We start from the raw sequence: 24,191 nt of genomic DNA, 5'->3' as shown, positions 1-24,191 counted from the left end.
GGCTGCTGACATTTGTGGAACTGCATGCACCAGCATTTCAGAAAATCAGGGACAAATTTGGGGAAAAAATAAATAGGAAAATAAAGGGAGTATTTTGTTATTTGAGCAGACGACCAACGAACTTCGAAAGTCAACTGGCTGGGTGGGGCAGTGAGAGGCCCGGGCCATTTCAAAAGCAGTGCCTCATTTAAATAGAACTGACGAGATGCCACCCCAAATGGACGTCCCGATGCAGCTTGGCAGATTTGGGCCTGCGCAATATCGGGCAGGTGGGAGGCCGCCCGTCCAGCAGCCCAGATTATTTGTGTAGGGCCTTGAGGAATACTCCTGCTCCTCCTAGCCCCATAAAAATATATTTTTCACTGACCTTCGAGGTCCTCCATGTCTTTGCCAACAGGTTCTACTGAGCAGAGAGTCCACGGGGGACACTCCGCCCAATAGGCCATATAAAAGGCTTTGGCATCCTGTCTACATAATAGGACCCCGATTTAAATGTGTTCATGAGGCTCCTGCCAGAGATAAGTGGGCGTCTCAGCCACCCATTAAATTAGCAGCAAAAAGATGGCGGGAGGGCAGAAAACCATTGGTAAGTCTACCGCTTTGATTTTAACTTTGAGTTTCTGCCGGGAGGAGGGAGTTAAAATCCTTTCTTATGTTTCTGATGTGCAGTATTTGTGAACAATATAACATACATGTGATTTGTGGTTATATTTTATTGAACTGCCATTCAGCCAAGCTGAAGAATATTTATCTGGCAAAGGGCTATTTTAAGAGTCTTTTGGTGTTAATGGGTCCTGGGACTGGGAGTTTTTAAATGGCATTTTCCTAAGGCAAATAAAGGATTCCATTTCTTTCTACTCTACACTATTTGCGTTTGTTACTAAGTGGTCTGTGCAGCCTGAACACACTTTGCTATCTCAGCATTCTTGAACATGTTACGCTGCTCGTTAAAGACAAATTAGTAAAGAGTGATTTCATTTTGATAGAACACCTTTATCTTTCAGACCCATTATATTTATTTGAACAGGCCCTTGGTAAGCTAATTTTGAACTCCAGCCCTGAAATCATCCCAACTTGGGGGATAAATGGTACTTATAATAATGAGCCATAACATTCACAGGAATTCACAATTCAGATTCTTGGTGTTGAATTTCATTTATAAGATGACTGTTATCTGCACAACAACAAGGTGCCAGCTTGGCTCAGTAGGTAACATACTTGCCATGGGTCAGAATGTTGTGGGGTTGAGCCCTGCACCAGGAATTGAGTGCATAATCTATAGTGATACTGCAGTTCAGCACCAGTCAACCAACACCACTAAAATATAGATTAACTGGTCATTCATCTTATTGCTGTTTGTGGCACTTTGGTGTCTCCAAAATAGTTGTGGTGTCCATCCATATCACAGTGAATGCATTTCAAAGCATTTCATTGTATGTAAAGCACTTTGGGACATTTTGGAGAGAAGCAATAAGGCACTATATCAATTCATGTTCATTCTTTCTTACTTACTGAAGGAGTGCTGCATTGTCAGATGTGCCATATTTCGAATGAGACATTAAATGGAGGTCCTGTCTGCCTGTTCAGGTAGAGCTATCATCTCACTCCTTTAACAGTTACTGCCTCACCAATACATGTTCTAGCTGCAATTATGTGTTGGTACTTAAAATATTTTCAGTACTTCTGTGAAAACTGTCATTTTCAGAAACTCAAGAGTCTGATGTGGAAACTGAGAATCCCAGTCCAGATGGCACGGAAGGCACCCAAGATAGGTTAGCAGGCACCAACTTTAGGTTTATGCCAGCTCCTGGGCCCGTCATAACAGACAGACTGTTTGATACGCGGAATTCAGCTGATGCACAGATGGGAATGAGGGCACGAATAAACTTCAAACAGAAGCCAAGAGGGCAGCAGGTAAGAGTCAGAAATTTCTTGAAATCATTCTGGAAAAAAATTGATTTTACTTCCTTCTGTTTTTCCATTTAATTACTGTTGGCTTGACATTGGTAAACATTTGGCCTGAGTTTTCTTTACCATTGTATAATGGTTAACTTAATGCCTCAGCTGATAATTCATCCAAGTATAACACTCTAGACAATGTTAACTCTGGTTACACTTATATTTCTTTTTTTTCCCTCTATTTTCTCCTCTCTGCCATTGGTGCTGGTTCATTCTGGGCTATAGTTCCAGGAGCAAAGGCTGTCCAGTGGTACTTTGCTGAGACAGTGACTATTGATGGGCTACCAAAGGTAGGGGAGTCTATAACGAGGGGGCATAGATTTAAGGTGAGAGGGGAGAGATACAAAAGGGTCCAGAGGGGCAATTTTTTCACTCAAAGGGTGGTGAGTGTCTGGAACGAGCTGCCAGAGGCAGTAGTAGAGGCGGGTACAATTTTGTCTTTTAAAAAGCATTTGGACAGTTACATGGGTAAGATGGGTATAGAGGGATATGGGCCAAGTGCAGGCAATTGGGACTAGCTTAGTGGTATAAACTGGGCGACATGGACATGTTGGGCCGAAGGGCCTGTTTCCATGTTGTAACTTCTATGATTCTATGATTCTATGATTTGATTATAGCACACAACACAGCTAAACCCAATCATATCCTCATAAGTTATTCACACATTGACACTTTCCAGTAACTGGATAGAAATCAGGAGAAGGAACACTGGTAAATAGTCCTCTACCTAAACCAAGGGCAATGAGGACAGTTATTACCCCTACCCCTGCACTGGCTTAGATCAGTAAGTCAGCACATATCTGAGATCAAACTTGGGATGTCTCTATGGCCCAGCTAGTCAATGCTTTAAACAGCTGAGCAATTGTGGGACTGCTTTCGAAGCAGTTGTAATTCGATGATATGATGTTAAGTTGAATATGTAGGCCATAATTTTCCAATTTTGCGGTATCACGGCACATCTTCAGCAGGACGGGACATCAGCAAGCCAATTCTCCAGGCATCATTTGCATTTTTGAGGCTCACTCCCCAGCTTCTGCCACATTGTCTGCCGGAGGGGAATGGACATTGCCTGTGGATGGCCTTGAAGGCCTGCTACAGTAACATGGCCTCCATGGTGAGATTGAAAAAATGTTTTGAAAATTATCAAAACAAATGGACAGCTAAGCTAATGCAATCATTCTGCGATCAACTGGCCAGTCTTCTTTTGGCCCTTTATAATTGAAATGGGCCCTCTGCCACCCATAGCAATGTTGGACATCAGGGACAATCAGGTGTCCCTTGTGCCCAGTGTTGCTATGGCATAAATACTAAAAATAGGTCATATTACATATTTCTGTCATTTGCATAGCATTACAGTAAGTCCAACTATAAATGGGCAACTGAAGAACACTTCCCTATTAGCTCCAGCAGGAAATCTGAGGGTCTGTATTACTTGAATGGAAAATCTAGGGCCCTAGTATTGATCATTTGACATTTGTTTGATAACATTATTACTATGTGACACTGGGAAACCTGTAACACTCTTTGAAAACTTGAACTTAAATGTTGCAAGCCCACTTTCCAAGGTAATTACACTATCATTATGCAACATGCTTAGTGATGGAACGATGCTATCCTGTCCACATCAGCAGCATATATGGAGTCTACTTCTGTCAATTTTCTAGCAACCTGGAAAACAGCACTGGTATCAAGACCACCTGATAAGGATGATTGTGTCCTTTTAATGCTATAGGTTGACTATTTATCACCTATAACATGACGTTAATGGGTAATCATCCACAGTGCACCACATTGTACATTGATGGCAGGACAGCAACCCATACAAATGTGTGAACTAACACATATCCAGATGTTGAACAAGCATAAGTGTATGGTGCTGAAATGAATATGCATGGGACCCTCCCCAACTTGGGACTGTTAAAATCATCACACTCCACAAGCCGTTCAAGGAAGCAACTCCATTCTTTCCACCCACATTGCTTCAGAAATGGTAATGATATTGCACAGTGTAGCTGCAGGATTATACATCCATCCATGCAACATAATTTCCTCTACAAACTATGTGATGCACAAATGATTAAATTTTCTATGCAAATATCCTGTGCTATTTTATTGACTTCTAATATTTGCATATGGGTAACTTTGGGTGGTGAGGCTCCTGGTATGGAGCATTGCTAGATGGGAGCAGGGGACACAGATTTGGTCCTATATTATACAGCCCTACCTCTGATCCAAGCTCTGGCAGCAAAGCTTCACGAGTACAAGGTTACCACAACAGTAGTTATGAATGGAATTTCAATATACAGTTCAATCTCCGTTAGGTGTAAAATTGGCCAGATTGGATTTGTCCTGCTTTTTGTGGACAGGTCATACCTGGGCAATTTTCCACATTGTCGGGTAGATGTCAGTGTTGTAGCTGTACTGGAACAGCTTGGCTAGCTAGTTCTGGAGTACAAGACTTCAGCACTACAGCCGGGATGTTGTCAGGACCCATAGCCTTTGCTGTATCCAGTGCACTCAGCCGTTTCTTGATAACACATGGAGTGAATCGAATTGGCTGAAGACTGGCTTCTGTGATGGTGGGGATGTTGGGAGGAGGCCGAGATGGATCATCCACTCCGCACTTCTGGCTGAAGATGGTTGCAAACGCTTCAGCCTTGTCTTTTGTACTCACGTGCTGGACTCCGCCATCATTGAGGATGGGGATGTTTACAGAGCCTCCTCCTCCCATTAGTTGTTTAATTGTCCACCACCATTCATGACTGGATGTGGCAGGACTGCAGAGCTTTGATCTGATCCGTTGGTTGTGGGATCGCTTAGCTCTGTCTATAGCATATTGCTTCCCCTGTTTAGCATGTAGTCCTGAGTTGTAGCTTCACCAGGTTGGCACCTCACTTTTAGGTATGCCTGTTGCTGCTCCTGGCATGCTCTTCTACACTCCTCATTGAACCAGGGTTGATCCCCTGGCTTGTTGGTAATGGTAGAGTGAGGAATATGCCGGGCCATGAGTTTACAGATTGTGCTGGAATACAATTCTGCTGCGGCTGATGGTCCACATCACCTCATGTATGCCCAGTTTTGAGCTGCTAAATCTGTTCTGAATCTATCCCATTTAGCATGGCAGTTGTGCCACACTGGATGCAGTCTTCAGTGTGAAGGCGGAACTTCGTCTCCACAAGGACTGTGTGATGGTCACTTCTACCAATACTGTCATGGACAGATGTATCTGTGACAGGTAGATTGGTGAGGACGAGGTCAAGTAGGTTTTTCCCTCGCGTTGGTTTGCTCACCACCTGCTGCAGACCCAGTCTGGCAGTTATATCCTTCAGGACTCGGCCAGCTCAGTCCGTTGTGGTGCTACTGAGCCACGCTTGGTGATGGACATTGAAGTCCCCACCCAGAGTACATTCTGTGCCCTTGCTACCCTCAGTGTTTCCTCCAAATGGTGCTCAACATGGAGGAGGACTGATTCATCAGCTGAGGGAGGGCGGTAGGTGGTAATCAGCAGGAGGTTTCCTTGCCCATATTTGACCTGATGCCATGAGATTTCATGGGGTCCGGAGTCAATGTTGAGGACTCCTAGGGCCACTCCCTCCTGACTGTATACCACTGAACCGCCATCTCTGGAGGGTCTGCCCTGCCGGTGGGACAGGACATACCCAGGTATGGTGATGGAGTCTGGGATGTTGGCTGAAAGGTATGATTCTGTGAGTGTGGCTATGTAAGGCTGTTGCTTGACTAGTCTGTGGGACAGCTCTCCCAATTTTGGCACAAGTCCTCAGATGTTAGTAAGGAGGACTTTGCAGGGTTGACCGGGCTTGGTTTGCCTTTGTCGTGTCCAGTGCCTAGTGGTCCGATGCGGGTGGTCCGTCCGGTTTTATTCTTATTGTGTCTTTCTGTAACGAGATTGTACAACTGAATGCCTTGCTAGGCTATTTCATAGGGAGATTAAGAATCAACCACATTGATGACTATATGATCTAGTTTGGAAGGGTGGAATCTGTAAAACTAACTTCAAAAAATCTACCAATCTATTCAGTATTCTTTGTTCAATACCTTCAAATGACCACATGGAGGCATTATTCCTTTCTTGATTAAATTTTGTGTGGCACATTTTCCAGGATTAGGCTCAAAGCTTAGTAAATTAAAAGGCATCCATGTGAAAAGTACTGTGTCATGCCTCATTCATATTCTTTTATTTTCCTTAAATATATGCAGTGATATTTAAACGAGAAGGGCTAGGGTACTGATTACTTTATGTATTCTTATTTTTGAACAGCTTTTTGTTTTCCTTTCTGAGAATTATTTAGTTGAAGTGTGGAGAGCAGGAGAGAACCATTTCAGTTAAGAGAAAATGAAACAGCCGAGCTCCACTGACATCAGGCAAAAGAACTGCATTTTACCACAGTGTTTGCTCTAATCAGTAGCCACTTTTTAACTTTTGGCATCATACTAAAGTAAAAAGCGCAGCTTCTGATCCATCCTCAAACAAATGCCACTGAATTAAATACCCACTAGTGCAGTCTGTGGCCTGACATCAACAGAGTGAGACTGCTCCATTTCCTCTTCATCAAAATGTCTATCTGCCAGGGTCTATAGGAGGGATTTTTGACTAAGGATTTTGCTGTGAAAAATAGATTGTTGTTTAGGTCCATTGTTGTTTTTCAAACTGTTAAAGCTTTCACTGCAGTGGACTTGGTGGTCTAGTGAATTAGACATTGTTTCATTTCTGGGATGTGGTTTTGAATACTGTCCAGTCTAATGGGTTGAAAATCCCTCTGTCTGCTGGCTGTAAAAGTGTTTTTGGGCAGCTTCAAACACACTTCCTAATAGGTATGTTCTTAAGGGAAAAAAAAGTAGCAATAAACTAGTACCCTCACTCAGACAGGTCAGAAGGATTGGTGTCACAAGTGGAAAAATGTCACAATGGTGTCGTATTAGGGGGTTTTCGAGAATGGGTTCAGGTGCATTTTTATGGCAGAATAACAAGACCTATAGTCTGTAGTTGTGCTGGGAGTACTTGATCCAGATACTCGGTACCTGAAATCAAAAATACCTCAGTCCTTACCTCACCCCACCTCTGCTGAAACCCTTATTCACATTATTGCTACTCCAAGACTCATCTTCAACCACTCCTCTCTGCCCTCCTTACACAGACTGCAAGGGGTAGATTTTCAACTTGTCACCTTGGTGTATAACTGGCATTGCTGACCAACGGATATGGAAATTGGGCAGTTTCTATAATAATCCGCAACGGGCCGGGAGGCAAATTGAAAATCTACTGCATGTCAACCAAAATGTTGCCACTTGTATTGTGTCCTGCAAGAAGAAAATTATTCTGCATCATTCATTTTGATGAGCACAGTTCACAGGGGAAAAAATTGTTTTCATGGCTTCATAACCAAATTCTTTCAGTGTACAGATAGGATCTAATAACATTGAATCATAATTTCATTTCTTTTTATGTTTCCCAATTTATTCATTTTTCAAGTTATTTTACCCTGTATAAAATTTCCCCTGCCACAAACATCATTCCTTGGCTGAGAGGTAATCTGCCCTCGGGTCTCTGTCAAAGACACTCTTAAATTGCTCACTGCGAGGTACAGGATAACGGCCTGGGATAACTTGTTGTGGTGAAGCATCTGGCTGCTGCTCACTGCCTCTCAAATGACCAAGCCAAGATCGGGAACCTATTGCGCTAAGAGTTAAGGATGCAGTACCGTAGTTTACCATTCATGTTTAATGTGTGGTACAGCAGATATCACTGGAAGATAAATTGACTTTAATTATATAATTTTTTCCCTTAAAGTGATAGATTATCAGTAATGTGTGGGAAATGCATTGTCACTATCGGTCTCTGGTTTATGCCCTTTCCTTCCAAGCTATTCTCAGAAACCTAGGGCCAAAGAGTAGAGGTCAGTGATGTCAGTACACAAACAGTATTGCCCTTATTGATCCCTTAGGAAAACACTGGCTATCTGTAAAATGGGACGAAGTTTACAATTTTTTTCCCAGACACACTACATTAGCTCAAACCTGTACAAAATAAAATTAGATTATAAAGCCTTGCAGATTTCAATTATTCCTTAATAATTTTGAAGTTTCAATTCTGGACTTCATCACAGCTTTGATCCAGATATGGAGGCAAGAGCTGAATTCAGCAGGAGAGGTGGGAGTAACTGCCCTTGACATCAAAGCAGCATTCAACCGAGTGTGGCAACAAAGGGGCCCCAGTAAAACTGACGTCAATGGGGATTAAAGGGATAACAGCAGGACCTGGAAAACATCCAGGCTTGGGCTGACAAGTAGCAGGTAACATTTGCAATTCATAAATGCCAGGTAATGGACATCTTCTACAAGAATCGGCCCAATAACTCCCGAGACCTTCAGTGCCACCATCACCAAGTCCCCCATCATCAATATGCTTGGGGTCAACATTGATCAGATGCTGAACTCAACCAGCCATATTAACAGCATGGTTAGAAAAGCAGAGGCTGAGTACTCTGCAATGAGTAGTTCACCTCCTCAATGCTTCTCCACCATCTACAATGTCCAGGTCAGGACAGTGATGGGATACTCACCACTCATCTGAATGGGTGCAGCTGCAACCGCAACAACATTCAACAAGCTCAATACCATCCAGGACAGAGCAGTTCACTTGATTGGTGCCCCTGCCACTGAACTCAATATCCACCCCATCCATTACCAGTGCAATATAACTGCTGTATGTGCTACCTACAGAATACATTGTAATAACCCGCCAAACTTACTTTGACAGCACCTCCCAGTCTTGCACGCGCAGCAAGATCATGGGAACACCATCACCTCCAAATTCCCCTCCAAGTCACACGCCATCCTGACTCAGAGATATACCACCATTCCTTCATCGTTGCTGGATCAAAATCCTGAAGTTCTATCTAATACCATCATGGGAGCGCCATCGCCACAAGGACTGCAGTGGTTCAAGGAGAAATCCCACCACCATCACCCACCCAGAACTAATTACAAGGAAGACATCTAGTTGATGGGTCAGATGGTGGCATCAACCACAAAAAAAATTCTCGAATGATTTGTGATGATCTCCTGAACAAATATTGAGATTCTAGCCTTGAAATCACTCCAGAGTATTTGTAACCTTTTACTGTAAATTTTAAACAGGTGGTTTTATTTTATTTTAATTTAGACCGACATTTTTTGCTGATAGCCAATGTACTCCATGTTATTAATGTATGATGGTGCTCATATCGAAGGATTGATGATTTTGATGTAATCACTGAAAGTTCATTAAGTGATTATCAAAAGTTTATAAATATAATAAATTTAAGAAAATTGATTGCTGAGAATAATATGGTCAGTATATACCACTGATTTTTAGAAGTCATCTTTGAATCAGGGACGAGTTGAAGATGTAGGATATTTACATTTGTGTTTTACTGGGGAGGTTACTGAGAATCACATACAAAACCTGAGTCATAATGTCAATACCATGTTGATTCTGCCCAGGGTCCGTGCCAGGAGGAAATGCAACGAGCTATTGACAGGATTACTCTGGTTCAACAGCATACTAATGAAGAGCTTTACAGGTTTCACATCCCGAACTGTGATAAGAGAGGATTCTACAACCTGAAGCAGGTATGTGGATTTTTACAGTTAAAAGGATAATGAGGGATATCTGGGAGTAATTACAAGGCATTGTTTGAGGTAGGGAGTCCTGTCTGTTGTACAGTCTGCATAGGCTCATCCCTTGTTTACAACCCTCATGTGCAGTTCAGAGTTAATATAGGCTGCTGCACCAGGCTTGTTGTAGTACACACCATGCCAAAAGAAACCTCTGATCTTGCCCCTTTGCCACACCAACTTGTAAGTCTTTTTTATTCTCAACTTTCCGAAGACAACTATCCTTGTTTCAGTTGGCACCCTATTTTTATTTCATAAAAACATTCTGGCTAAAATTTCTGTTCTTTTATGGGGTGCAAATCAGTTATTCTGGGAAAAGAGGGGCTAAAAAATGGGGCAGAACCTAATTCCACAGGGTTTGTGCCCCTTCCTCAGTTTCACAGTAATTTCCGATGGGGTGGGGAATGTGGGTGGGTGACTCTTTCTCCTGCTCCCCCATCCCAATGCCAGTTTTGGGCATTTCTCTAGGATGCCAGGCTCTTCCAGATATTAATCCATCTGGAGCAATACTTTGTGCAGTACTTTATCTACCATTGTTTGCCCATTTCCGTATTTTGTCCAACTCATTTTGTATTTCCTAAATGTGCTTGCAGGAATCTTTACCCTCCCAACAAAGTGCATAAACACAGGATAATATATCTGCAATTCTCTAAGGAACAGTGCACAAGGAGGCTGTGCTTCTGTAGGGAAGCTGTCACAGTGTTGTGTCACCTCCTGCAGCAAGACCTGTATCAACTATCATAGCTCACACAGCATTGCCTGTTGCAGTCAAGATTGCCTGCAGCCAAAGCACTTTGGCAACAGTTCATTGAAGAGCGCTTCAGATGAACACTATGCCCCCTGAATTGTCTGTCTTGTCCAGTGAGACATGATATATCCTGGGATGCTGATGGAGAAGTCTGGGATGTTGGTTGATAGATATGATAAGTAGAAAGGTTTCTGTGTTGCATCGAAGGATACATTCATTTGTGATCAAAGCTTAGGCTTTTTCACCAGATTACTGATCCTTCTGACACACCAATTAGAGCCAATAGAACCAATAGATTATATTATTTTGAACCATATTGTTTTGGAGTTATATTTATTTATCCAGCATTTTATATTTAAAAAAATTTGGACGTTAACAAGAATGTCAGGAAATGTAGATTTTAAGTTCCCTCTATTTAAAAATCATCAAATTTTATTTACCAAATATGGGATTAAGACGTGTATGTGTATATGATAGTGGGTTGGTTTAGTCCGATGACACTGGGGAGTGGAGATTGGTGTTGGGAAATCAACTACGAACAGAAAAAAAATACGAGAAATGATGGACACTGTAAAGATGCTTTGCTTTTCACCAAACGTTCCCTTCAACTTATATGTTACCTACAACTTTATGAATAAAATTAACAAAAAATTTTATTACATCTGTATTAGAAGTCAAATTCAAATGTCCTAAGAGATGATAGGCATGGTGCTCTGTGGGATCTATCATTTGCTCTGGGGCCATTATAAGTGAGCTGGTGCTTTATTACAGTTTATGGAGCAATCCTTTCTAATACAAGTCAATCATGTGAGCAAATGATTTTTTCTATTTGCATGTATTATTGCCCATTTTGTAGTTTACCACATGTGAAGTAACATTGTACAAGCAGCAAAAATAACTTTAACATATGTATCAGAAAATGTTTTCAATGTATTACAGTTCATAGCATATTTTATCAAGTTACATTTCACCAAACTTGTTCACTGTGTGTAGTACTGAAAATAGTGAACTTCATGAATGTCTTGGTATCATGAACTGAGAATGACTTGCAACATTTTGCTGTACACCCTAAGAATATTATTTGGAATCTGGCTCAGGGATAGATGACAATATGTTTTTATTTTCTCCAGTGACTGTTCATATGAGACAAAAGTGAAATACATTGTGCCAGTTAATTTATCAATTGGCTGGAGTCCCCAGCATAAAAAATCTTCTTTGGAATTAGCAGCACTGACTCTCGTGGAGAAAGTTGGTGTTACTGTGCTCCCAGTGTGGAGCTTGTTTACTGGGAGCACGTATCAGGAAATCATGCAGGCCACAACCCTTGATTTTCCGTTCGTAAAATTAATGGATGGAAGATCAAGGGCTGCACCCATACAATTTCTTGGATGAGGCTCTTCACTGGGAGTACAGAAGTGGAAACTTTAGCCTGTTTGACAACAAGACAACAAGACAACAGTGACTACACTTCAAAAGCAATTCATGAGCTATGATGGATGTCCTGAGTATGTGAAAGGTGCTAGATATTGTTAGGTTCTTCTATCTTTCTTCTTTAGAGAATTAACATGCCACCTAGTGAAATATTGAGGATGCAGTCCAATAAATTAAAGAGAATCTTAGAAATTACATCACAGAAAGAGACCATTCATCCCATCCATGACAGTTTGCTTCAGTGGTAGTACATTTGCCTCTGAGTCAGAAAGTTTTGGGTTCAAGGCCCATTCCAAGGACTTCAGCACTTAATCTAACTTCAACATTGAGGGAGCACTGCGTTATTGGAGGTGCTAACTTTTGGCTGAGACATGAGATAGGTGACCAGTTAATCTGCTTTTCGTGGTCAATATCTCTATTGAGTGAGAGATAAATGTTGGCTAGGACACCAAGAGAAATCCCTTGCTCTTCAAATAGTGCCATGAGACCTTTTACACCCATCTAAACAAGCAGACATTGCCTTAGTTTAATGTCTCATGTAAAAGATAGCACTTCCAACAGTGTATCACTCACTACTGCATCAAAGTGTCAGCCTGGATTAAGTGCTTAATTCCTGAATGGAGCTTGAATCCACAACCTTCTGACTCAAAGGATCTATGTATTTATACCTCTATACCTGTTCTGTTACTCTGTTAGGAATCTGATCATTTAAAGTATACTTCCTTTCGCTGTATTTTTTCTAAAATGTACTATTTCACATTTTTCTGCATTTGCCCCCTATCTGCCCACTTGGACAACCTATCTATGTCCTGGAATCTCCTCCATTCTTCTTCACAATTTGCCATCCACCTAACTTGGTACTATCAAAATAGGAACGAGGATAGTATTACATAATGGGGTAGAAAATGGTATCTGTTATTTGGGCGTGAGTGAATACCTAAAACAGGCATATAGCCCTTTGAATATGTAAATTAGGGGCCTAATGCCTATTAAAGAACCCCTTTCAAAAATTGGTCACCTCATGAGTAGGGCAGGCGGAGACCTGCTCCGCTCAGGATTCTTCAGCGGCCCCAACAGTCGCCAACCAAGGATAAGTTTTCAATTTTCTTTTTCAAAAAACACTGTCCTATGGAGCCAGGAGCAGTAGTGCTCCTCTGACTCCACAGGAGACGCGTTCACCCCCGTCCCTCCCATGGCTCACCCCAACATCCCCCCTCCCTAAAACTTACCTGAAGGCTGCTGCCGGCGAGGCAGGCGGCCCGAAACTGGTTTCTCCCATGGGGCAAGCTACCAGCACTGGCAGCTCATCCTGAGAATGCAGATGAGCCCCGAGGTCTAATTTCTATTAATCTGGTTATTATGTCCAGAAAAGTGGAAGGGCCGTGAATCAGGTGGGCTGAACTCCATACCTGATTGTCCAGTCTGCTTTCCCTTTGAACAAGGCTGCATTATCTTAGATCATGCTGTTTTGCATGATTATTTTATGTAGTTACCTTGGAAAAAGCTTTTTTATTTCTGCGCTTTGCATGATAATTTTGATAAACATTTCATAGTATCATAGTATGTTGCAGCGCAGAAGGAGGCCAAACGGCCCATCATGTCGGTGCCGGCTCTTTGAAAGAGCTATCCAATTACCCCCACTCCCCTGCTCTTGCCCCATAGTCCTTTAAAATTTTTCCTTCAAGTATTTATCCAATTCCCTTTTGAAAGCCACAATTGAATCTGTTTCCACCACCCTTTCAGGCAGTGCATTCCAGATCATAACAACCCTCTGCGTAAAAAATGTTTCCTCACGTCACCTCTGGTTCTTTTGCCAATCACCTTAAATCTGTGTCCTCTGGTTACCGACACTTCCGCCACTGGAAGCAATTTCTCCTTATTTACTCTATCAAAACCGTTCATGATTTTGAACAACTCTATCAAATCTCCCCTTAGCCTTCTCTGTTCTAAGGAGAACAACTCCAGCTTCTCCAGTCTCTACACATAACTGAAGTCCCTCATCTCTGGTACCATTCTAGTAAATCTCCAATGGGCCTTGACATCCTTCCTAAGGTGCAGTGCCCAGAATTGAACACAATACTCCAGCTGAAGCCTTACCAGTGTTTTATGCCTCTATTAATAAAGCCCAGGATCCCATATGCTTTTTTAACAGGCTTCTCAATTTATCCTGCCATCTTCAAAGATTTGTGTACATACACCCCTAGGTCTCTATGTTCCTGTACCCCCTTTAAAATTGTACCATTTAGTTTATATTGCCTCTCCTCATTCTTCCTCCCAAAATGTATCACTTCCCTTCATTAAATTTCATCTGCCATTTTGCCAGTCTATCTATGCCCTCCTGAAGTCTGTTATTATCCTCCACATTGTTTACTACATTTCCGAGTTTCATGTCATCTGCAAACTTTGAAACTATACCCTCTATACCCAAGTCCAGGTCATTAATATATATCAAAAGAGCAATGGTCTTAATACTGACCCCTGGGGAACACAACTGTATACTTCTCTCCAGTCTGTAAAACAACCATTCACCACAGCTCTCAGCTTTCCGTCCCCTAGCCAATTTTGTAACCACTCTGCCACTGTCCCTTTAATCCCATGGGCTTCAATTTTGCTTACAAGTCTATTATGTGGTACTTTATCAATTGCCTTTTGAAAGTCCATATACACAACATCAACCACACTGCCCTCATCAACCCTCTCCATTACTTCATCAAAGAATTCAATTAAGTTAGTCAAACACAATTTTCCTTTAACAAATCCGTGCTGACTTTCATTTATTAGCCCATACTTTTCCAAGTGCCAATTAATTTTGTTCCAGATTATTGTCTCTAAAAGTTTCCCACCACTGATGTTAGGTTGACTGGCCTGTAATTGTCGGGTTTATCCCTCTCCCCTTTTTTGAATAGATTTGCAATCCTCCAGTCCACTGGCACTGCCCCCATATCTAAGAAGGATTGGAAGATTGTGGCCAGAACCTCTGCACTTTCCACCCTTACTTCCCTTAGTAACCTAGGATGTATCCCATCAGGACTGGGTGACTTTTCCATTTTGAGTACTGCCAACCTTTTAAATACCTCCTCTTTATCTATTTTTATCCTAACCACTGTTGCTATTACCTCCTCCATTACTGCTACATTGGCAGCATCCTTTTCTCTAGTGAAGACCGATGTGAAGTATTCATTTAGTGCCTCATACCCTCTGTCACCACAAGATCATCTCCTTTTTTGTCTCTAATCTGTCCCACCCTTCCTCTAACTACCCTTTTACTATTTATAAAAGACTTCTGGGTTCCCTTTTATGTTAGCCACTAATCTATTCTCATAATCTCTTTGCCCCTCTTATTCCCTTTTTTATTTCTCCTCTGTACTTTCTGTATTGAGCTTGATTCTCTACTGTATTATGAACCTTACATTCATCATAAGCCTCCTTTTTCTGTTTCATTTTAATCTCTATATCTTTAGTCATCCAGGGAGCTCTAGCTTTGGATGTCTTTCCTTCTCCCCTCGTGGGAATGTGTCTAATCTGTACCCAACCCATCTCCTCCTTGAAGGCCTCCCATTGTTCAATTAGTGTTTTGCCCACCAATTTTTGATTCCAATCCACCTGGGCAAGATCCCTTTTTAACTCACTGAAATTAGCCCTCCTCCAGTATTATTATTTTTACGCTTGATTGTTCCTTGTCCTTTTCCATAACTATTCTAAACCTAATGATATGATCACTGATCCCCAAATGCTCCCCCACTGAAACATGCTCTACTTGCCCCACTTTTTCCCCCAAAACTAGATCTAGCACTGCTTCCTTCCTTGTTGGGCTGGAAACATACTGATCAACAATGTTCTCTTGTATACATTTCAGGAAATCCTCCCTCTCTTTGCCCTTTACACTGTTACTATCCCAGTTTATATTGGGATAATTGAAGTCCCCATTATCACTACTTTTATAGTTGTTGCATCTTTCTGTAATTTGCCTGCAAATTTGCTCCTCTATCTCCTTCTCACTATTTGGCAGCTTATAGTATACACCCAGTAGCGTAACAGCTCCTCTACTTTTCCTTAATTCTAACCAAATAGAATCTGTCTTTAACCCCTCAACTACATCATCCCTTTCCAGTGCTATAATAGTTTCTTTGGTCAGCTATCCACAAAGAGGACAATAAAAATTGTGTGCTTATGTTTTAAAAGTGCGAGTCATCACTGGATGGGCAGCGTGGAAAGTGTTGGTGTGTTTTTCGTTGGAATGGAAAGAGAATCCCTGGCTCTCCAGAAGTGAGAGGTGATCCCCAATGCCATAGGCACGACAACCAAGGTTCGGCGTCGGCAGAACAAAATAACTGAAGTGTCTTAAGAAACTGATGAGGCGTTAACATCTTTGCTTTTCTTTCACACGTTGCACCACAGCATTTGAAGGTGATATCTGCAAGGTTACAGTTATCTTTCATGTATGTAAGCTATTTATTTCCTGCTCTGTTTTTTAGTTTAAAGATTGCATTTAAAAAAAGAGAAAAATATCACATTTAAGATGACATGTAGCTGAATTGTCCAGTAAAATAATCTATTGTTGCTAGATGCACTTTTGGTTCACTACTAGATAACGTGCATGAAAATATTTCTATTGTGAATAATGCATGACTAGATTACACTAAGTTGGAAAAGAGTAGTATCTAAACAGTCAATGGGTACACTGCAAGTCAATATGTATAATCAAGGGGTATAACACATATAGGTATTGCCATAATGGATCTCATGGCATTCGAATGATGTAAAGCTTGAGTCCTATGCCACAAACACAATTTCTGTTACTATCAATTGACATTGACTCCTTTTCAAGTCATACTTCCAATCGCCTTTTCAAATTTCTATATTTTAAAGAATAAAAACATGGTAGTGTGTTTCAAAATGATACACATCTTCAGGTTCAGATAACATAACTTTTGCTAACTGCTCAAACTTCATTCTTGTGCTTTATGACATCTGTTTAACAGCTCCTATGTACAACACTTGGTATATCTAGTATTTTAAAAGAAAATTAACTCATTTGGTGCTGAACTGTTTTTTTTGTTTAAATGCATTCATGATCTAATGTTAATTAGAAGCAAACAAAAGATGATTACTTTATTCTTGTGGTGCAAAATTACACTATTGTCTCACATTTCCCTATCAATTTTGAAGTAATGAAATGGATTAGTGTCCACCCTTTGCACTCCGAGCCCTTAGCTGAAGGTAAAGGCCTTATGCCCACTTCACCACGAGGTGTGTAATCGCATCTTTTATAACTAGTGATGCTCAAATGGATTTCACCCATTGCCCTCCCACAAAGCGGTTTTGCTTCAACTAATGTTCAGATACACATCTGCCAAGTAAAAGGGTGAGACATCACTGTGCTCAGCACTCATAGTAAAGGAGCAGAAATCTGATAATAATTAAATGAAAAAAAACCCGTGAAGCTGTCTGAAATGGTCAGTTAATACACAGCAACTCCTTGGTCATCATTAGATGTAACTGAAGCCATGGTAGATGAACTTAGCTGAGCCTCTGCCAGCCAGGAGTTTTTTTAAATCGATCTGTCCGTATAATCGTGGACACCCTACTGCTTCAGGGGTCACCTTTGCTGGGTGTCAAGTCTGATTGAGCAATTCTCATTTTGTTTTTGCCATCATAGCACAAGTGAGCGAAATAAAATTTAGCCTATACAACATTAATTATTCAACTTTTACTTTAAACATCATTTTACATATTGGGCACTTACAAATGGAACAGAATTTACCAGTTTCTTTTCTTTTTTGCTTAAGTGTTGATATTTCCTATACCAAAATTTGTGAATTCAAATCCAACATAAAGCAAGAAAACATGACTAACGTTTCATGAGTAAAGAATGCTTGCAGTATATTAAAAAATTGTCCAGTGTTATTGAACAATGGTGTATTATTTTACTGATTGTACACAAAAGTGCCTATCAACTGTAATTGTGTTGAACATATTGACTCGGTAATGACTGGAGAATGTGATATAGAAAATTTGATTTCCTGCACCTGCTGGGTTTTCTGGTGATGTATTAACACCCTGTAACCACTAGATGGCACTCATACATTTGTTCATATTTTCTCATTTACTATAATTGTTTTTATTCAATCAAAATTGTTGTATGATAGCATATGTCCTTATAGTGCAACTGCATCATCTAAATTTTATTTTAGAAAATCATTACATAATTCTGATGTACAAGTAATGGACTTATCTTCAGTGAATTTGTGATTTGTGTAATATTGTGGTACAAATTAAGCTATTGACTTGTTGCTGTAGAAAATACAACACTTCATGTTTATTCGGTTTAAATAATGTTTATTAAAAAACATAATTATATTAAATACAGACCATATTCTAACAGAATATTCATTTCATTTAAGGAAAAATAATCATATGAATTTTTAGTAACATGAAAGCTTTTTTTTTTAAAAGAACAAAAGTCCTTTTTAAATTTTATAGAAAGTTTTACCCGTGAAGGCTAGGTTCCTGTTTCAGACCTGCAGAACAAGACATTTCAAAATATGTAGTATCATACACTAATATTTTTACATAAGAGCACAAAGTCTGTCAGGATCAAATTGGTCACAGGCAGTTCTTAAATAGTCAAGTGGAGATTCCCTGATTCCTTTCTGAAGTGCCTTTTCCTTGGGAACTATAGTGCAGATTTCTTGGGAATTAAAAAAACTCCCACTCTTTCAGGGAGCTGGAAGAATATGTGGCAGGGTAGAGCTGCATCATTTGGGCTGAAGAAAGCCCCCTTTCCGAACCTAAGCTGACAGCAGAACCCACAGCTCTAGAACACAGGCGGTCCATGCTACTGCCAGTTGCTCTGAGGTCTCTGATTGATCAGTGTCTCTTGCTCGCTCTCTTTCTCTCTCACACACATACAGAGTCCACAGGAGCTGCAGTCTTCCTCACTTACTCTCAAAGCTGTAACAGCGCAATTCCCCATTCCTGTCATAGCTGGGCAGCCGAGTGCCATATTTATCCACACACCAGCAGAAACCTCTTCTTCTACCTTTAGAAGATCGGCACTGTGCGAAAGAAAAAAAAAATAAAAAAAAACTATAATGTAATTTTCCCTTTAAACTTAATATAGTAATTTACAACCAAATTACCTTGCCATGTCATTAAAGGGTCTTGTTTTTATTATAGTCCTAATACTGGCTCAGTGAGACCAGGATGTCGAGCAGCATTCATACTTTTAGCAAAGATTTGCCTCTTTAAGGGATATTAAGGGAGCAATAGCTGCAGCACCCCAGCCATTCTTTCCCAGGCTTCGGCAGCTACAGCACCAAAAGATCTGCAAGGAGTGGTGGTGCACAAGGCACAGTTGGTAGGCCACTGTCTTAAATTAGTTTTCTGTCACAGTGCACTGGATCTCTTAGCAGTTTGCAACAGAATAACAGGACTCTGCTTGATACTTTCAAATGGATTTCCTCTTACAACTTTGCAAATAGCAAGTTTGAAGTTTATTTCACAGTCAACATTATCCCCTGATATCAACTAAGGTGAAGGATATCCATTACTGATTAGTTTCGTGTAAATATCACAATGCAGTCTTGTAGAGTACTAAGCTGCAGTCTGCAAATATTTGATCCACGTTATAGAGTGTCTGTATACTATTAAAATAATAGGACTCATCGACCTGAAGGGATGATTCAGCAATTGTAGTTTCAGATAGAGTCAACCTAACTCTTGATGTAGTAAAGAGTGGAAATCTGGAACTCTCTCCCCAACAAGCTGTTGAGGCTAGGTCAATTGAAAATCTCAAAACTAAGACTGACAGATTTTTGTCAGGTAAGGATATGAGGGATATGGAACCAAGGCGAGTAAATAGAGTTGAGATACAGATCAGCCATGATCTAATGATCCATGAATGGCAGAACAGGCTCGAGGGGCTGAATGGCCTACTCCAGTTCCTATATCATTCATTTCCAAGAGCAGTTACATTCCTGCACTATTTTAGAAGGTGCCCACCCAAATTAGTTGTACAGTTACTTCTAATTTAAAAACAATTTTAGGTATAACAGTTTTACCAATGACAAAAATGCAAATCCTACTAGGTCAATGCTCACAGATTTTAAGGTCTAAACAATAGCAGGTGATGGGATGCTTAGTCACCTGAAATGATGGCAACTTGAATATCCGCCCCCTCGGTCAGCCAAAACAATAAACATTACAGATACAGGGGGAGTGGGACGACTGTGAGAGGATCACACTACCTTCATGCCCTCACTTCCAATATTTCTCCAAAAAGGATGCACAAATTTCAGGTCAGTTCTAAGTGTAAATACTATTAGATAAAAGTTGGGCATTATTTTTGCACAATTCTCAAAAAATGTTAAATGTATGAGCTGTGCCCAAGAACAAATCAACTGCAAAATTTTGCCTTTTGTCTTGACTATTAAGCTACGAGCAAAATATTAGGAACGGACTGCATACCCTCCATTGGTGTAGTATAGAAAATCCTATGAGTTTTTGCATTTTAGCCAATCTCTGGTTAGTAATCGATATGCATGATGTGTGTTAGGGGTAGAACAATTAGGCAACTTCAGCGAGTGCATCCTACACACAATTAGGATGGGAAACATTTATCAAATGGAACAAACAAAGGAATGCTAGCAGCAAAGGAGCTGAGCCATCTACAAACCTGTTTTTTCTTGTAGAAACCTTTCTTGTCACAATTTGGAATGTATACACCTCTGGGGCTCAGAATGGATACAGCTTTCAGATTATTTAGGATGTCTTCCATTTCTCTCCGACAAGGACCCTGATAAATATAAAGGCAGAAAAATCTCATTATCTTTGGCGCACAGACAAAGATGACTTTACTTTGTGAAAATAAAATCATTCATTCAGAATCAACCAAAATCTAAATGATGAATTTTTAAAAAAAAAACAAATTTGTTTAATTGAAAATGTAATAACTTTGGATGCACTGGGATAAGAATTTCAATGGTTGCTTATGTTTAGTGACATTGCAAGTAAGTTTTTGCTGATTTCCTGTGTTTGGCATTTCTTGTAAAATTGTGAACATGCTCTAAAGAAAACACATCTATGATTTAAGTAGAAATGCTACAGTGGAAATCTTCGGCACATTTATGATGTCACTACATACAGACCAGAGGAATTCTTACCTCACTGTGGTAGGTAGTAGAGGTGCATAATTTGATTTCAAAGATTGGAGGGAATTTCCTGAACAGGAGATTCAAATCCTTCAAAATGTATATAAATTTAGAGAAGGACCCACTGTACACTCACATATTCTGTGTCATGTTTTATTTCTGAAGAGAAGTTGGTAGTTTCAGTGTTCTCTGCTTCATTGTTAATTTTGTAGAGCTGGGATTTTCTTGATGCTTCTTTCTGAAGCAGCTTATTGTGTTGTTGATGAGTTTTACGGTGTGTATTGGGACTCCACTCATTCCCGGAGTTACTGGCATTCCTTTCTTCCACTGAATGGTTGACATTCCCTAAATGTAAAAATAGGAGTCACGTCAGTTAAGCTTAGTGCAAAAATCCTATGGAACAAAATTCTTTAGTGCTTAAACTGCATGCTGAGGGGGATAAAACAGGCAAGTGTACAAAATGGTTTAACTTCATCACCATATTTCAGTTGATTCCAGTCGTCAGTCTGTCCTTGTAAGGCTTTTAAAGAGCATCGCCGCTCAGCGGCAAGCTTTGCAATACTCTCTTCCACCAGACGATGGTGAGCTTAAATCGCCACACACATGCTTACTCCATATACCAAATGTCTGTTAGCAACGTTACCAATGCCACAAAATTGTGCCCTAGCGAGGACTAGAAAGTGTAGTTATTCTTATCCCCACCTATTCAATAATAGAACAGACTTTTAATTCATTTTACACTGTTGTACCAATAGTATAATTGCCGTAACTAAATATTCATAGAAAAAAGCTTTTAAAAAAAACAAGAGGAACACCAATGTTTCAGCACGAAATACGTTCAGCAGCGCTATTATTCCACGTGTATAAAACATCTTAGAGTAAGCGACTTCTTTTCAAACAGACGTTAAAATACATCTAAACTGAAAACAGTCAGTGCATCGCATATATTTATTCAGTTGCTGAAAGTACAGTTGAAGTCATTCAAGACATAAATTAACTTTGAAAAGTTACTACCAACTCACAAGTCGCTGCTCCCTCTGATGAAAAGGCCAAGCAACGCTGCCTTGTTTCAAACCATTTCTCCCAACCCAAACAGTGAGGCTACTGTTTAAAACAGTCCTCGGGTTAAACACCCGCTTCCTATCGGGTAAGAATATAAACTTAGCATCACGTAGATTTCAACCACCCAGTCACAACAATGATGCGACCACTGGACCTCCACTTCAAATGCACAAATATTTTAGCGAAAGAAGCCGAATAGAAATGAGATCAAATCTCCATGTACAGTTTGCGGACGTGCTTATCGACTGGCAAGAGCAGCATCTTATACTTCCAGCCAGCACCAAAAAACCTAGAGCGACTAAAGAAACGCCACTAATAACTCGGCTCCCCCTCCCCCTGAAAGAACGAGACTGTAAAATGCATGATTCTGTACCTGCAGCGGTCAGGAGGACGCGGAGTCTCGCCGTCTCGTTAGTGCACAGCCCCCTGCCCTCCAACAGTGATTGCAGCGGTCTGCTTTCGCCCGCCTGGGGCAGACAGGTGAGGCCCGAGGCGCAACGCTCCGTGTAGACGCCGCACTGCTGCCCCTGGCGGAGGGCGCAAGTCACGCAGCAGCCGCAGCCCGGCTCCCTCACCGGCTCGCAGTCGCCCTGCAGCGGTTTGCATTGCGCCAGCGCCCGGCCGTCGCACGGCTCGCAGCGGACGACAGGTCCCAGAGAGGCCGCTAACTTGACACTCACCGCCGCCACGGCCAGCACACACAGCGCGTACACCATGGTTTATTCACACAGCCTTCGCCGGGAGTCACGTCTCTTTGCAAAAGAGCTTCTCACAATTTTTTTTTTCAAACAAGAAAATGGGGAGGAGGAGGAGGAGGAGGGGGGGGGGGGAAGTTGGAAGAGAAAGAAAACAAGTTTGCTGCTCTGCGAAATTCAAACCGAACTTGTAGCAAAGTTTCCCTTTTATTTTACTTTTTCTTTTTTTTTTAAAAAAAAATAAACTTTACCCGCTCGCACTTTCTTCGACTCCGAGAAACCAGGAGCGAATGCAGGTTCTCTTATATCAAGAAACGAGAGATCCCGCCTCCGGAATATGAATAATTCACTCGCCTCCCATTGGATTTACGCAGTTGGTTATTTGCTGATACAGGTTTCGGGGCGGGGCAGTTTCTTTGCCCCTCTCCTCCCTCCCCATCCGATGGAACAGCGGCTTCTTTTTCTCTCTCTCTCTCTCTAAAAGTCGCCCAAGTGAGTGCCACCCCTGAAGACGAATAACGAATGCTAGTGTCATCTTGGACTCGGAGAACATCTTGGGCTATTCAAGTTGCAGGGTGCCACATTACCTTTTTTTTTGTCATTGAGAAATCGTCAGTTTGCAATTGATGAAATCATTGTTTTAAACAAAGAGAATGCGTGCATCCGACTGTAATAATACTGCATGCACAATACAAGCAACGACCTGTGCCACAGGGCTGATTAATCTGTGACCTGCAGAAATAAATGATTAAAACTGATCATTTTGATGGATGGAGACTGTTCTCAGTCAGGCGGAAAGGCTCCTTGTAACTTAGACTTTCATTCACCTGAGCCAAATGAAATGATTCTGCACCGATGACTTCTATTGTTAAGTGTTCAGTAATCGGAACAGTCTCCTCTTAAAGCCTGTTTTATTATACACGTAATGCGTCTCCCTCACTGAAAACCAGTTGATTCCAACTTGCTGGAGTCAAAGTTGACACAGATCTCTTACACCTTTAGCCGCACGTTCGCCTTCCTTGTTTCTATCTAGCATTAACAGAAAGGAGATAGCAGAAAACCAATTTTTCTGAACAAACAAGGTCGCTGCGAAGCGATCGGCCGCTCTACTTGTTAAGAAAGGACTGTGTGAATAGAACACCACATAGTTCTTCAAGTTAGATTCACATTTAGTAACAATTGTGAGATATATGGAAAACGTTGAATCTTGGTTTCTGTGTCGGTTCAGGATGCATTCTGGGCAATAGGTACCCGCAAATCAGTTTTACTATTTTACATTCGTCTTTCTCCAAGAAGATTTGACATGTGCTCGGTTTTTAATGCACAATATCGTTTTTATTTATCGTGTTTGGATTTTATGCGGATCTCTTTCATGCTCCTCATCCCCCTCTCCCTTTTTTTATTATTATTGTGGTCCAAAAAAAAAAGGAAATCAATTGAAAGGGGTAAAGGGTTTGCGGAAAGCTG

General features: G+C 41.0%; 2 protein-coding genes across 2 annotated transcripts in view; one reads left to right on the top strand and one right to left on the bottom strand.

Moving 5' to 3' along the window:
- LOC137341989 (insulin-like growth factor-binding protein 1) overlaps positions 1-18,184 on the top strand; it is a 77,033-nt gene extending 58,849 nt beyond the window's left edge. Inside the window, exons 2-4 of the mRNA XM_068005557.1 lie at positions 1,706-1,914; positions 9,463-9,591; positions 15,998-18,184. Coding sequence (XP_067861658.1) covers positions 1,706-1,914; positions 9,463-9,591; positions 15,998-16,150 — 491 coding nt within the window. The 3' untranslated portion in view covers positions 16,151-18,184. The remainder of the gene's footprint in view (positions 1-1,705; positions 1,915-9,462; positions 9,592-15,997) is intronic.
- igfbp3 (insulin-like growth factor binding protein 3) lies at positions 18,134-22,969 on the bottom strand. The gene is made up of 4 exons (XM_068005568.1): positions 22,403-22,969; positions 21,104-21,312; positions 20,493-20,612; positions 18,134-18,873 (listed from the first exon to the last, which is right to left on the bottom strand). Exons 1-4 carry the CDS (start codon positions 22,743-22,745, stop codon positions 18,754-18,756), a joined length of 792 nt encoding a protein of 263 aa, XP_067861669.1. The 5' UTR covers positions 22,746-22,969; the 3' UTR covers positions 18,134-18,753.
- Between the last annotated feature and the right edge of the window lie 1,222 nt (positions 22,970-24,191).

This window comes from Heptranchias perlo, chromosome 2 (assembly GCF_035084215.1).
Source record: "Heptranchias perlo isolate sHepPer1 chromosome 2, sHepPer1.hap1, whole genome shotgun sequence".
Classification (NCBI taxonomy): domain Eukaryota; kingdom Metazoa; phylum Chordata; class Chondrichthyes; order Hexanchiformes; family Hexanchidae; genus Heptranchias; species Heptranchias perlo.
This window is presented reverse-complemented; position numbering and strand designations above follow the sequence as displayed.

Bases quoted from the DNA above. Each gene is read 5' to 3' on its own strand.
- igfbp3 (XM_068005568.1), bottom strand. From the start codon at position 22,745: ATGGTGTACGCGCTGTGTGTGCTGGCCGTGGCGGCGGTGAGTGTCAAG. The intron at 21,313-22,402 runs GTACAGAATCAT...TTTTACATTTAG, and splicing joins CGTCCTCCTGACCGCTGCAG to GGAATGTCAACCATTCAGTG. The intron at 20,613-21,103 runs GTGAGTGTACAG...TATATTTATCAG, and splicing joins TAAAACATGACACAGAATAT to GGTCCTTGTCGGAGAGAAAT.